Consider the following 12,451-nt stretch of genomic DNA (forward strand, 5'->3'; position numbering starts at 1 on the left):
CCATCATCAACGGCCACTTCCAATCTGTGTCCATTCAAGAGACACTTTCTTCAAAATCTGAATTGCTTTATCCCTCTGTTCTTTGAAGAAACTCTCCTAATCCGCTGTCATTCACGGGAGCTATCAGATCCCTCCCCAAATTGCCCTATTTGTAGCTTTCAAATCTGGCCCGTCCTCAAAAATGCGGAGACAGTTTTAACTAGTATTTAATAGGTACGCCAACACAATGGCCCAGAGGCTAAACCGGTGTGTGTGTAGAGGGGTTGGGAGGGATAGAGGAGAGAGACAGGCGACTTCCACCAAAATTACTTTATGGCGTTCAGGTTCTTGACATCTTGGGCCATTCCCCGAAACCCCACAACTTTAAAGGCAGTATCTTCAAGGGATAAGACTGGAAAACGAAGGTATTAATTAATGCCAACTTTTTCTGAGAAGGTGTGCGGGTGGGGGGGGGGGAAATGTTAATTCTTTATATGTTAATTCTTTTATAACAGTCCAATTCTCGCCAGTTCAAAGCAAAACATGTTTAACATTTCTCCTTCATCGCCAGGCGGTGTGGCAAATGTTTTCCACTTGTGCAAGGGGGGAGGGAGCGAGGGAGACAAGACCAGGAGGAGGAGAAAAATGAAGTGGCTCCGGCTGCAGAAGGGGAAAGGATAAATCTGCCTCCCGCCCCCCATCCCCTCCCCGGGGTTTGGTTGCCTGCACTGGCCGCCGGAGCTGCCAATCAGTGCGGTAATCCTGGAGGAATTTCTTCCAGCTTTAACTAGGATTCGTTCTGCAGAATTCCCTCGTCCAGAACCAAGGAGGAGCGATCAGAGGGAGGAGGAGGAGCAGCAGCAGGGAAAGGAGAGGAGGAGGAGGAGGGAAAGGAGGAGGAGCGGAGAAGGAGAGGAGGAACAGGGAAAAGAGAGGAGGAGCATAAACCGAATCAAGAGGAGGAGGAGCCGGAGGAGGAGCTCAGCCGCGTCTGCAACCAGCCGGGCCGAGGACTTGCCTCCCCTCCAGTTACTCCGGGAGCTTTCGCAGGGCAGCCTCGCAGCTTGGATAACTCCTCCCCGAAAACTTCGGCGGTGTCTTTTTTTTTTTTTCTTTCTGCACCCTCGTTTTTCATCTCTCGCCTAGCCTCCCCCGACCCTCCCACCCCTCGGCGGGACAAAAGGAGGAGGAGAAGCGAGAACAAACTCGAAGTCCCCAAGAAGCCCTAAAAGGGGTCTGGAAGCGGGCGAGTGACGGGCGGAGAAGAAAAAGGCCGGGGACGGGGGGAGAGCTGTCTCTGCCCCTTGGGGACTCCTCCCTCCTCCTCCTCCTCCTCCTCCCGCCTCCTCCTTCGTCCTTCCTCCTCTTCCCTCCTCTTCCTCGCCGTCCTCGTCCATCGTCGCGTGTCGCTGCAGCGGGCGGGAAGATCGCGTCTGTCCGGGAAAGGACCGGCTGTGCCCCCGGGGGGAATTATGCGGCCAGCGTGGACACTGCTCACCCTGGGCTTGGTGGCGGCCTGCGTGGCCGGACAGTCGGTGAGTCCTGCGGGGATGGGGCATATGCGGGAAGGATGGAGGGTGGCCTGTCCCCCTGGGGTGGCCGGACGGGTCCCCTGTCCCCTCTCCTCGGCTGGACGCTCGGACGGGCCCCAAACACTCCCCCAGACCATCCGGTGGGTTTATTTTTTGGGGGGTGGGGCACCACCCCTTGAGGTCCTGGGAGACTCTTCTTTAAGAAGGTGGAGCTGCCCCTGGGGTCCGGTGGGCGCCTGTCCACCCTGCGCTCTACGCTGTGTCCACCCCGTCCGTCGAGGGGCAGCGCGGCCTGGTGGCAAGAGCCCGGGTTTGGGAGTCGGAGATCTCCCCCTTCATATGGGTGGATTTTGTTAATAATAATAATGTTAGTATTTGTCAAGCTTACTAGGTGCTGGAAGCGCGTACTGGGTGCCACGCACTGCTCTAAGCGCTGGGGGGTGGGGGTTAGATGCAACGTCGTCAGGTTCTCCCCCGTGGGGCTCACAGGCTTCACCCCCCATTTTAAGGATGAGGGAACTGAGGCCCAGAGAAGTCAAGTGGCTTGACCAAGATCACACAGCCGACAAGTGGCCGTGACGGGATTAGAACTCAGATCCTCTGACTCCCAAACCGGAGCTCTTGCCACTAAGCCCGTCGGTTCTAATCCACCCCTTAATAATGATGGTTTTTGTTAAGCGCTTACTATGTGCCAAACACTGTTCGAAGCGCTGGGGTAGATACGAGGTCATCAGGTTGTCCCCCGTGGGGCTCACAGTCTTCATCCCCATTTTCCGGATGAGGGGACTGAGGCACAGAGAAGTGAAGCGACTTGCCCAAGGTCACAGAGTAGAGTCCACACCCTCTGACTCCCAACCCCATGCTCTTGCCGGGAAGCCACTCGTCTGCTGGGTGACCCGGGGCAAGTCACTTCTCTTCTCTGACCCTCAGTTCCCTCCTCTGGAAAATGGGGATGGAGCTTGTAAAGCCCATGGGGGTCAGGGATCGGGTCCAACCTGATTATCTTGTGTCTACCCCAGCGTTTAGAACAGTGCTCGACACATAGTAAGCGCGTAACAAATATTATTATTATTATTATTATTTAACTAAGTGGCTCCATGGGAGCCTCTGGCGGACGGTTTTGCGCTGGGTTGGGGGTCTGGCCGAGCGCGGATGCTGAGCCCCGAGGACTGCTAATCTGCGCTAAACGCTGTGCTCCTCCGCCCCCGGATTCTCTGCACCAGTGTGCGTGTGTGTATGTAGAGTGGCAATGGTGGCCGTTTGACTTAAATGAGCTGTCACTTCGGAGAAAAATAGCTTGTCTTGTGGGTGGTCGTTTCTGTGTTAAGGGGCGAAAATCTGGATTTTTGCTCAGCATCCCGACTTTGGAAGAGTGGCTAGGAGATTGTCGCTAGGGAACTTCAAGTGAGTTTGCAATCCGCTTGGAGCGACGGTGCTGGGGATCGTTTTCTTACCCGAAACCATCACAAGAGGGACGAAGATCCACACGTAAAGGGAATTTAAAATCGTGCCCCGATACGTGTCCGTTCACATTGGAAACCAATGCTTAGTTCTGATGAAGTCATCTCGTGGCATATTCTGAACTTTGCCACGCTCCCCACGGGGAAAAAAAAGGGGGGGGGGGTGTTTCCCTGACTCTGCCCCGTTGTTCATTGCAGAGAAACAGACCGGGCAGCTGGTTTTAAAACAGGGAAAAAGGGAGGGGAGTTAGAAGCACCGTTATAACAAGCCTCCAGGAGAAGGCTGGTCCCAGCCCAGAAGCAAATTAACCGTGGAATGCACTGCTAGCCACAGGGCCTGGCTTGAACCGGCCAAGGGAGAGTCTCTGGACTGGGCCCATAACCCAGACACTCACCCTCATCCACTGGTCAGCCCTAAAACTCTTGTGCTCATTCTTACTCCCGTTTCTCCCTCATGTGGCTTTCTGTGCTGGCTCTCTCTTTTCCCCAACTGCCTATCATAAAAATTTGAGCTAATAGAAGATCTTTAGTACTGATGAACAAACTGCCCGGTTGGGCTAAATCACTTCTGGCAGTAATTGGAACATTCAGAAGGCAATTAGATAAATCTTTAAACGTTAAAAACCGTGCAGACTCGGAGTATGAATCTCACGGCAGAATGGGCGCCCGCCTTAATGTCTCTTCCATCCAGAGCCGTACTACGAGATACTGTGAACACTTACCCATTTCTTGAAAATGTAAACGTTGACTCCTGGAATTATAGCCATGTTTTAGAAATTGGTCGTACCCGGAAAAAAGTGAAGCGGTTTGAGCCCCATGTTTTCCCTTAGAGAGCGTTTTAATCTAACAGTTATCGGACTCTTACAAGATGAACCATTTTAATGCAGTCCTATTACTGTTGGCTATTCCAGTGCAGACGGGCTACTTCTTCACAGCCTTAACATCAGTTTTTCCTATCAGCAAGAAGCCACATATAATATTTATACTCATCAGCAGCATGTCCTAGAGAAAAGAGCGTGGATCTGGGTTCTAATGCCGACTGTCACTTGACTGCTGTGTGACCATGGGCAAGTCACTTCACTTCTCTGTACCTCTGTTTCCTGATCTGTAAAATGAAGATTAAATGTTATTCCTGCTACTTAGACCGTAAACCCATTATGGGACAGGGACTGTGTCCAACCTGATTGTCTTGTATCTACCCCATACTTAGTTTAGTGCTTGGCACATAGTAAGTGCTTAATCAAAAATAATTGTGGTATTTAAGCGCTTACTGTGTGCCAGGCACTGTACTAAGCACTGAAATTGAGTATAATAATATTTGAGTGCTTACTTTGTTCAGAGCACTGTACTAAGCACTTGAGAGAATACAATAATAATAACGATGGTATTTGTTAGCACTTACTATGTCCCAGGCACTGTACAGGCACCCCATCTGCTAGGGTGGATACAAGAAAATAAAGTTGAACACAGTCTCTGCCCCATCTGGGGCTCACAGTCTCAATCCCCATTTTCCAGATGAGATAACTGAGGCACAGAGAACCGAAGTGACTTGCCCAAGCCGGCACAGCAGACAAGTGATGGAGCTGGGATTAGAACCCATGACCTTCTGACTGCCAGGCCCGTGTTCTAGCCACAACACAATTCTGCTGCTTCAATATAACATCACTTTGGGCTCAGTGGCCACCCTTGACTGTCGTGGCTTCGGGTCCCTACGTTGGGTCAGGCCGGTGATGCAGTGACTGAATGCCAGTCTGAGCTGAAGACTGTAAGCTCGCCGTGGGCAGGGAATATGTCTGTTGTTGTACTCTCCCAAGCGCTTAGTACAGTGCTCCGCACACAGTAAGTGCTCAGTAAATATGATTCATTGACTCTTGGAATTGGTGTTCATTCAATACTATTTTCATTCAATAGTATTTATTGAGCGCTTACTATGTGCAGAGCACTGTACTAAGCGCTTGGAATGTACAAATCGGTAACAGTTAGAGACAGTCCCTGCCCTTTGACGGGCTTACGGTTCTAGGCGGCCCGCCAGGCACACTGTTTTGTGTCACTACCGTCTATTAGGGGTTCTACCGCGGGTCAGGGAACACGCGGCTTCTCCGTTGAATTTGCACTGCCCCTCTAGCTTCCCCAAGCCTGACCTGATGCCAGGCTTGAGGATCATCTGAAAGGGGTTTTTGTGAGACGAGCCAGTGCGCTACTGCCAATTTCCTGACCGATATTTCAGCGCCCGTGGACTTAAAGGGAAGTAGTGAAACCTGTTCCACCGACCCAATCGGTTATCTTCTGACTCCAAATTTTCAGGGAGGGGGGATGGTTTAGTGATTCTCCTTTTACTGGGTGCAAAGCCAGTGCTTGTGTAAGACATAATCATCACTAGTAAACAATGAGGACTCAGAGTACACCAGAAAAAACCCCCAAGGGCACAAATGAAAAAGCAAGCAGTACTAATGATAACAGAATGAGCAATATTAGCGTAGCTGTGGCCAGCCAATCACCACAGTCCATTGTCATGGTATATATTTTTGCCTGATGACTACTGTAAGGGGGAGCACTCCGTTGGGATCCCCTTAGTATAGGTTCTCAAAGTCAGTGACAAGGTCCACACAATTCATAGGAAATCCAAGGGACCGCACAAATCCGCTCCTCTCAAAGCGCTTCAGTTGATTTACTATAAAACCGTTTACCTGTGCCCTTCTCACCACAACTTATCCGAGCCGAATACACCCTGGAATAGTCCTCGTCAATGATGTAGAAGCATCCATCAAATTCCAGCTGCAAAAGTTGCCCATTGGAGCAGATCTTTTGAGCAGATGGGTGTGTGGAGGGTAGCTGTGGCCCCGTGCCACACTGGAGCAAACTATTTGAGCAGATGGGCATGTGCAGGGTAGCTGTGGGAAGGAATGGCGAGGCTCTTTGCCAAAATATTCAAACTCCCTTTTAGAGGTGGAGCTAAGGGACTGAAACAGGGAAGGAAAACCTCCCTTAGGGAATAACATTTCCCAGAAGACAAAAAGGCTAAATTTCCCAGAAACATCTGAAAATGGGGGGTCAATCAAGCAGATTGATCCCCCTCCACCTTAAATGGAGTAACCTCACTGTTCTCTGGCTCTCTGGATTTCCTTTAGACCGTAAACTCGTTATGGGCAGGGAACGTGTCTGTTACGTCTCTCGTTACTCTCCCAAGTTCTTAATAAGCACACAGTAAGCACTCACATACGATGGATTACACAATCAACCTCAGCCAGACAGATACATTCCCACATGCTAAGTAACGCGGGAGGTGGGCAACGTGATGTGCAGTTATTGGACTGATCAGTGATGTAGGACTCTTTGGCCTGTGTGAGTCCCGGGAAGTATTTAGAAGTAGACTAGAGATCTGGTTTGAGAGCTGACGGGGGAAGGCGGGTCAATTGGGAGTTCTGAGCTTGTGTGGTAGTTTGGAGTCAGGAATGGGGATGACACTGGGAATAAATTCACTTTTGTGGAGTGGATTGGATGGGCTGGGATTTAACAAGAGATGAGGGCAATTCGATAAGGAAGAACCATTTAGTGAAGGGTCTTCAAGCCTCAAGGTCAGAAGTCCCGATCCGATTTAAGAGGCCATTGAGAGCCACTGTAGAGTCCCAAGAGAGGAGTGATGCTATGATAAGGTTGCTGGTCTTGGCTTCCTGTGGTCTAGCTGACACCCAATCCTCTTAATTTATTTTATGGTATTTAAGTGCCTGCTGTGGGAATGCCAAGGAGAAAGCAGCATGGCATACCGGATAGAGCCCGGACCTGGGAGTCAGAAGGTCATGAGTTCTAATCCCAGCTCCGTCACTTGTCTGCTGCGTGACCTTGGGCAAGTCACTTCATTTCTCTGTGCCTCAGTTTCCTCATTTGTAAAATGGGGAATGAGACTGTGAGCCCCACATGGATCAGGGACTGTGTCCAACCGGATTTGCTTGTACCTACCCCAGCACTTAGTACAGTGCCCGACACCTAGTAAGTGCTTAACAAGTACAATTATTATTATTGTTAATAACAAAGCTAGGCACAGTCTCTTGGACTCATAGTTTACATCTCAATGGGAATTTAAGATGGATCCTAATGTGGAGTATACAAAAGACCGATTCATGGAAACAGGTGACCTGGGCAGCATTTTCAGAGGTAAGCAAATATTCTGGAGTGAGAAATACTCAGGATCAAGTGGAGGGCCCCGGGTAGGACTCGGGGATGAAGTGGCTTTTTAGCAGAATTTTGAAGGAGCGAGAGAGATGATATCTGAAGGGGACAAAGTGTGAGAACAGTCAAGGGTTGAGGGGTGATGTATGTGAAAAGAGGGAGCATGAACCAGCTGGGAGTGGGTGAGGTTAATAGGTGGGATAATGAGCCTGGTGTAGAGTAGAGAGTTGGAACTGGTTCCTAGTGGAAGATGAGAGCAGGTAAGAGGAGCCAATTGGCAGAGAACCTTAAATCCTAGTTATGAGCTGGATTGACCTGTGAAACCACAAAATAATCAGCTATTAAAGAGCCAACAATTGAGTCTTTGGCATTCCAAAAATATGAAGGGATTTCTATGAAATGATTCAATGAATAGCGTGACCCATATTCTTTTGTGAAATACGTTATAGTTGTGAACCCACTCTCATGGAATTCCCCATATGCTTCCTTCGCCACCCCATATTTAATGTTTTAATGCTTCAATATTCCAGGAGATTGTCAGTTTCATATTATTAGCCCCTGCTGGTTACACAAGGAAATATGGCTGGAGTGTGCTTATTTCTTGTGAATGTGGTGGTTGCAACAAGGGAAGTTCAGTCTTCCAAATTTTCAGGGTAAATTTTGAAGTTTCTCACTGACTCTTTTTTTTTCTCCTCATTCCCCTATGGAACCACTGCTGCATGGAAAAACTTCTCAAGAAGTAATGTTTTTATTGAAAAGTCCCACAGAAATCCACATGATCCCCTTTATTCCTTCCTTCCTTACTATCGATGGTATTTATTGAGCGCTTCCTGTATGCAGAGCACTGTAATAACCACTTGGGAGAGTACAATATAATAGAGTTGGTAGACACATTCCCTGCCCACAGTGAATTTATAGCCTCTCTCTGCTTTCATAATCCTTGCAGAATCCTGCCTTTCCTGGGCTAATTCCCCCTTTCTGAAGCAGCCTGCTGGCTGGCTCCATTTCCTCTTACTGGAGAAGCAGTGTGGTCTAGTGGAAAGAGCATAGGCCTGGGAGCCAGAGGGCCTGCGTTCTAATTGCCGCTACGCCTCGTATCTACTCTGTGACCTTGTGCGAGTCACCTAACTCCTCTGTGCCTCAGTTATCTCATCTGTCGAATGGGGATTCAATCCTATTCCTTCCTACTTAGACTATGAGCCTCATGTGGGACAGGGACTGTGTCCAACTTGATCATCTTTTATCTACCCCAGCGCTTAGTCAAGTGCTTGGCACATAGTAAACACCTAGCAAGTGGCATTATTATTATTAGCCAACTCCCATTTGGGTATTTTGGGCCTTTTTAGAGCACGTGGAGAATAATGGCAGCAAAGCTGAAGAGCCACTGATTTATAAGCCCAGAGATGACAGAATACGTGTACTCTTATCTGGGTGGAAGACTCGTGATGTCCTGGAAATTTGAACCTGAAAGTTTACCTCTGCAAAAGCTAATAACACCATTTCAACACTTTGACCGCAAGTCTGAGTCTGGCACGTATCCGTGCAAAACAGCAGAGAGTACTTGGTCAGATTTTGGCTAACTAATCCTGTTTGCCCAAATCACCCTCTTCTGCATATTACCAAAAAACTCAATCATCAGTCTAATGGTATTTTTATCCTTTTGCATTGATTGTTGTATTTAAGTGCTGACTTCGCTCTTGGGAGAGTACAATATAATAGAGTAAGACAGATTCCCTGCCCACAAAGAGCTTACAGTCTAGAGGGGTGACAGATATTAATATAAATAAATAAAATTGCAGCTATGTACATGTAACTGGGATTAGTTTAGTTTTGAAGAACACCCCAGGTGTGTGAGTCACCATGATGGCCTCATCACCAGATTTGCAGAAATCAGATTTTTTAAAGTACATGTTGCATTCACATTAAATGGCTGGTTAATCATTTCATTTGTCTCCATGCTGCAAAAGTTTGTGTAAGATTTTCTTGCATCAGAGTCTGGATGAACCATTGCTTTGACCTAGTAGTGACGTTACTTAAGGTCTTGTGATCTTGGTATAAAATATTTTTCTGTTCTGAAATGCTTCTTGAAGGGTTCTTTTTTTTCTGATGATTGAGGCCAGCTTGCAGTTCTCCGTCCATATACACTGGCAATTAATTGAGGAGATTGCAACATTGCTTGAAGTCTTAATGGGGATGAAGCATTCAGTTCAACGTGAGATCCTTGAGCTCTTAAATAAGGTTACTTTAAGTAGCAGAAATCATTTAAGACCTTAACTTGCCTGAAGTTTCTCATGCTGAGCTTGCCTTAGTGCTCACCAATTCAAATCCTCAAGGCTAAATTCCTTGATATTTTATTAAGGCATTTTCCTCCCCATCCACATCTCAGTTTTCTGTTTTAAAAGCAGGTATGGATACCTCTCAATTATTCAGGAAATTGGGGGAAGGATTTGGTATGCACAGATAATCAAAAAGAATAGGTAAATTAGGCAGGAATTCAAAGCATCCTAAAACTGAAAGGAAATGCTCTGTAAATGAGTGTCTGAAGCTTTGATTCATGTGTTACTACAGAATTTCAAAGCACAGTACAGTCACATCAATGCTCTTCTGCTAGAGTAGGAACATAATTGATGGAGCACACAGTACGAGCTCAATAAATAGCACTGATTGGAAGGAACACTTTTGGAACTAGAAAAAGGCCCAGACACTTTAGTATGACTGAGACATTAGGAATCAACATTTGAATCAGAGAAGCATAGAATTCCATCTTTCTCTCTCCCCTGCCCCCCCACCATGTCTGATCTCTAATGGAACTGTTGAGTAAGAACCTGAATAATCCAGATGTTGAATACTCCAAATTTGAATAATCAATGGGTTGTTAAATTGGCCTGAAGACTCTGTGACCTCAATTATACCAAATGTAATCTTACTAGGGATTTTTTGTTTTTTATGAAGAATCTAGAGATTCGGTCCTTTCTTTGACTAAAGGTAAATGTAAACCGGCTAAGGACGTAAATGGCAAAGGCGTTTATTAGGTGATGACTCTTTGGGAAAATTCTTGCCCTATTCTTGTATCTTTTTATTTTTTCAGCCTGCCGAGAGAGGAAAAGCTATCCTAACCTAGGGGAGCGATGTCCTCCATGTTTTGTTTCTTGAGCTTTAGACAGCCCGTTAAACAGTGTCCTTGAATACCCCACCCTCTCCACCACCACCACCCTGGTGAAAACATACTTCAACTCCACACCTAACGTGGCTATGAACCCTCCCCCATCCAGATGGAATAATGAGGGTTTGCCTGGAAAATAGTTTGGTAGCAGACAGTGGGAGTGGAATAATGAGGGTTTGCCTGGAAAATAGTTTGGTAGCAGACAGTGGGAGTTGGAGGGTGATTGTGGCAGTTGGGAGGAAGGTACCCATCTAGCAGATAGAACATATATCTGGTAGTCAGAAGGTCATGGGTTCTAATCTCAGCTCTGCCATTTGTCAATTCACCATCTGTCAGTTCCCTCATCTGTAAAATGGGGATTATGTCTGTGAGCCGTACGTGGGACAGGGACTGTGTCCAACCTGATTTTCTTGTAAGTACCTCAGTGCTTAGAACAGTGCCTGGAACATAGTAAGTGCTTAACAAATACCATAATTATAATTATTATTAGGTATAATGGGAAGGGAGGAAGATGGGCAGAAGAAAGCAAAAAAAGTTTCCCAAATTTCAGAGGCAGAATTTGGAGGGAGATATTAAATTTGACTCTACCCTTCCTCCCTTATGGAATCTAAAGAGTTTGATTAACTTGTATCTACTCCAAGGAATAGTAAGTGCTTAACAATTACTATATTTTTAAAACAAAGGCTAGCGATTGACAGAAGAGAAGCAGAATGGTCCAATGGAAAGAGCACGGGCCCAGAAATCCAACCACTTGTGTTCTAATCCTGACTCTACCAGTTGGTTGCTATGTGACCTTGGGCAAGTCTATTAACTTCTCTGTGACTCAGCTTCCTCAACTGTAAAATGGGAGTTCCATGCCTGTTCCCCCTCCTACTTAGACTGCGAGCCCATGAGGGACAGGAACAGAGTCCAACGTGATTAATTTGAATCTCTCAGAAATTAGAACAGCGCTTGATACATAGTAAGTGTTAACAAATACAATGATAATAATGATGATATCAGGCCCTGGAGTCCACTCTCATCTCTCATCTCTCTCCTCATCTCCTAGGAGTAGATATTTATAGGAGGAGAGGGCTGGGAAGTCCCGTGAACCTTGAGGTTGTTCTTTGGCTGAGGAAGGGGATGAAGTATTCTTTTGTGACGTGTAGACTGGTCTTCTCTCCTCTCCACATCTTCCCCCTCCCCACCCACCACTCACCCCAATCTAGCTTTTTTTTTCCTTTCATTTCCCTTCTGCTTGCCCTTCTCTCTGGAAGACAAACCCAGAAGCTTGCTAGAAGGGGACTGGGTGGTTTAAGAATTTCTCCACCTCCGGTCTCTCCTTCTTGGATCCCTACTTCTCTGTTGCTCGCCTCATTCCTTACCTTTTGTTATATGATTCGGTGTTTGCGAGTACTTTGGTGCTTTGAGCTCTTCGGATGCAAGGTGCATTTATTTGTTTGTGGAAGTTAAAAAAAAAAAGAAATCAAAGATTTTCCTCTTGCAAATGATTTGTTTTAGTTCTGTGAGCTGAACAAAGAACACTTGTTCTCGTAGTTAAGTTGCAGTGAAGCCTTCTTTGTCCACTTGGGGGATTTGCCTGATTTTGTTTTCACAGGACAAGCTTTTCTAAGATACCTATAAATTTTCTGATTATGGAAAAGTCATAAAGCTGTCTTATGGAGTGCCTCTTGTCTTCATGGCAATTAGGGGAATAAAATTAGCAACTTGGGCTTGCTTTGAGTTGCATTTTGTTTGGGAATAGTCTACTCAGTTTCCTCATTGGAATTGTTGCATTGAACTCTTAACCAATAAACAGATTTCTAATGTTTGACATGATTTACAGTTTGAGTAAAACAAATACCTTTTAATGTTGCAGGGGGGAACCATAACTTAAAGCCTTCAAAAAATATAATTTTAGATGGTGAGAGGGTATTGACTACTAAAACCTGTAGCTTGAAATGGGTTTTGTTATGTAACGAGAGTTTGAGGGAAGGTTAATTAGAAAATAATTAATGATCTGCTTTTATCTAAATCTACTGCAGCTGGAACATTACCTTTATTTTTAAAAACGATGTAGAGTTGTCATTGTTTTTTCCCAAAGCTGGAGGTAGCCAGTCCCTGCTGTATGTAGATTTACTGTTCATTGAGTAGGCCATATTGCTACTTCA

The 12,451-nt window shown here is 46.3% G+C and overlaps 1 protein-coding gene across 1 annotated transcript in view; it reads left to right on the plus strand.

Annotated features, from left to right (window-relative positions):
• The first annotated feature begins 972 nt into the window (after window positions 1–972).
• SDC2 (syndecan 2) overlaps window positions 973–12,451 on the plus strand; it is a 106,430-nt gene continuing 94,951 nt past the window's right edge. Inside the window, exon 1 of the mRNA XM_029062829.1 lies at window positions 973–1,514. Within this exon, the coding sequence (XP_028918662.1) occupies window positions 1,452–1,514 (63 nt within the window). The 5' untranslated portion in view covers window positions 973–1,451. The remainder of the gene's footprint in view (window positions 1,515–12,451) is intronic.

Source organism: Ornithorhynchus anatinus, chromosome 4, assembly GCF_004115215.2.
Source record: "Ornithorhynchus anatinus isolate Pmale09 chromosome 4, mOrnAna1.pri.v4, whole genome shotgun sequence".
In the NCBI taxonomy this organism is placed as follows: Eukaryota; Metazoa; Chordata; class Mammalia; order Monotremata; family Ornithorhynchidae; genus Ornithorhynchus; species Ornithorhynchus anatinus.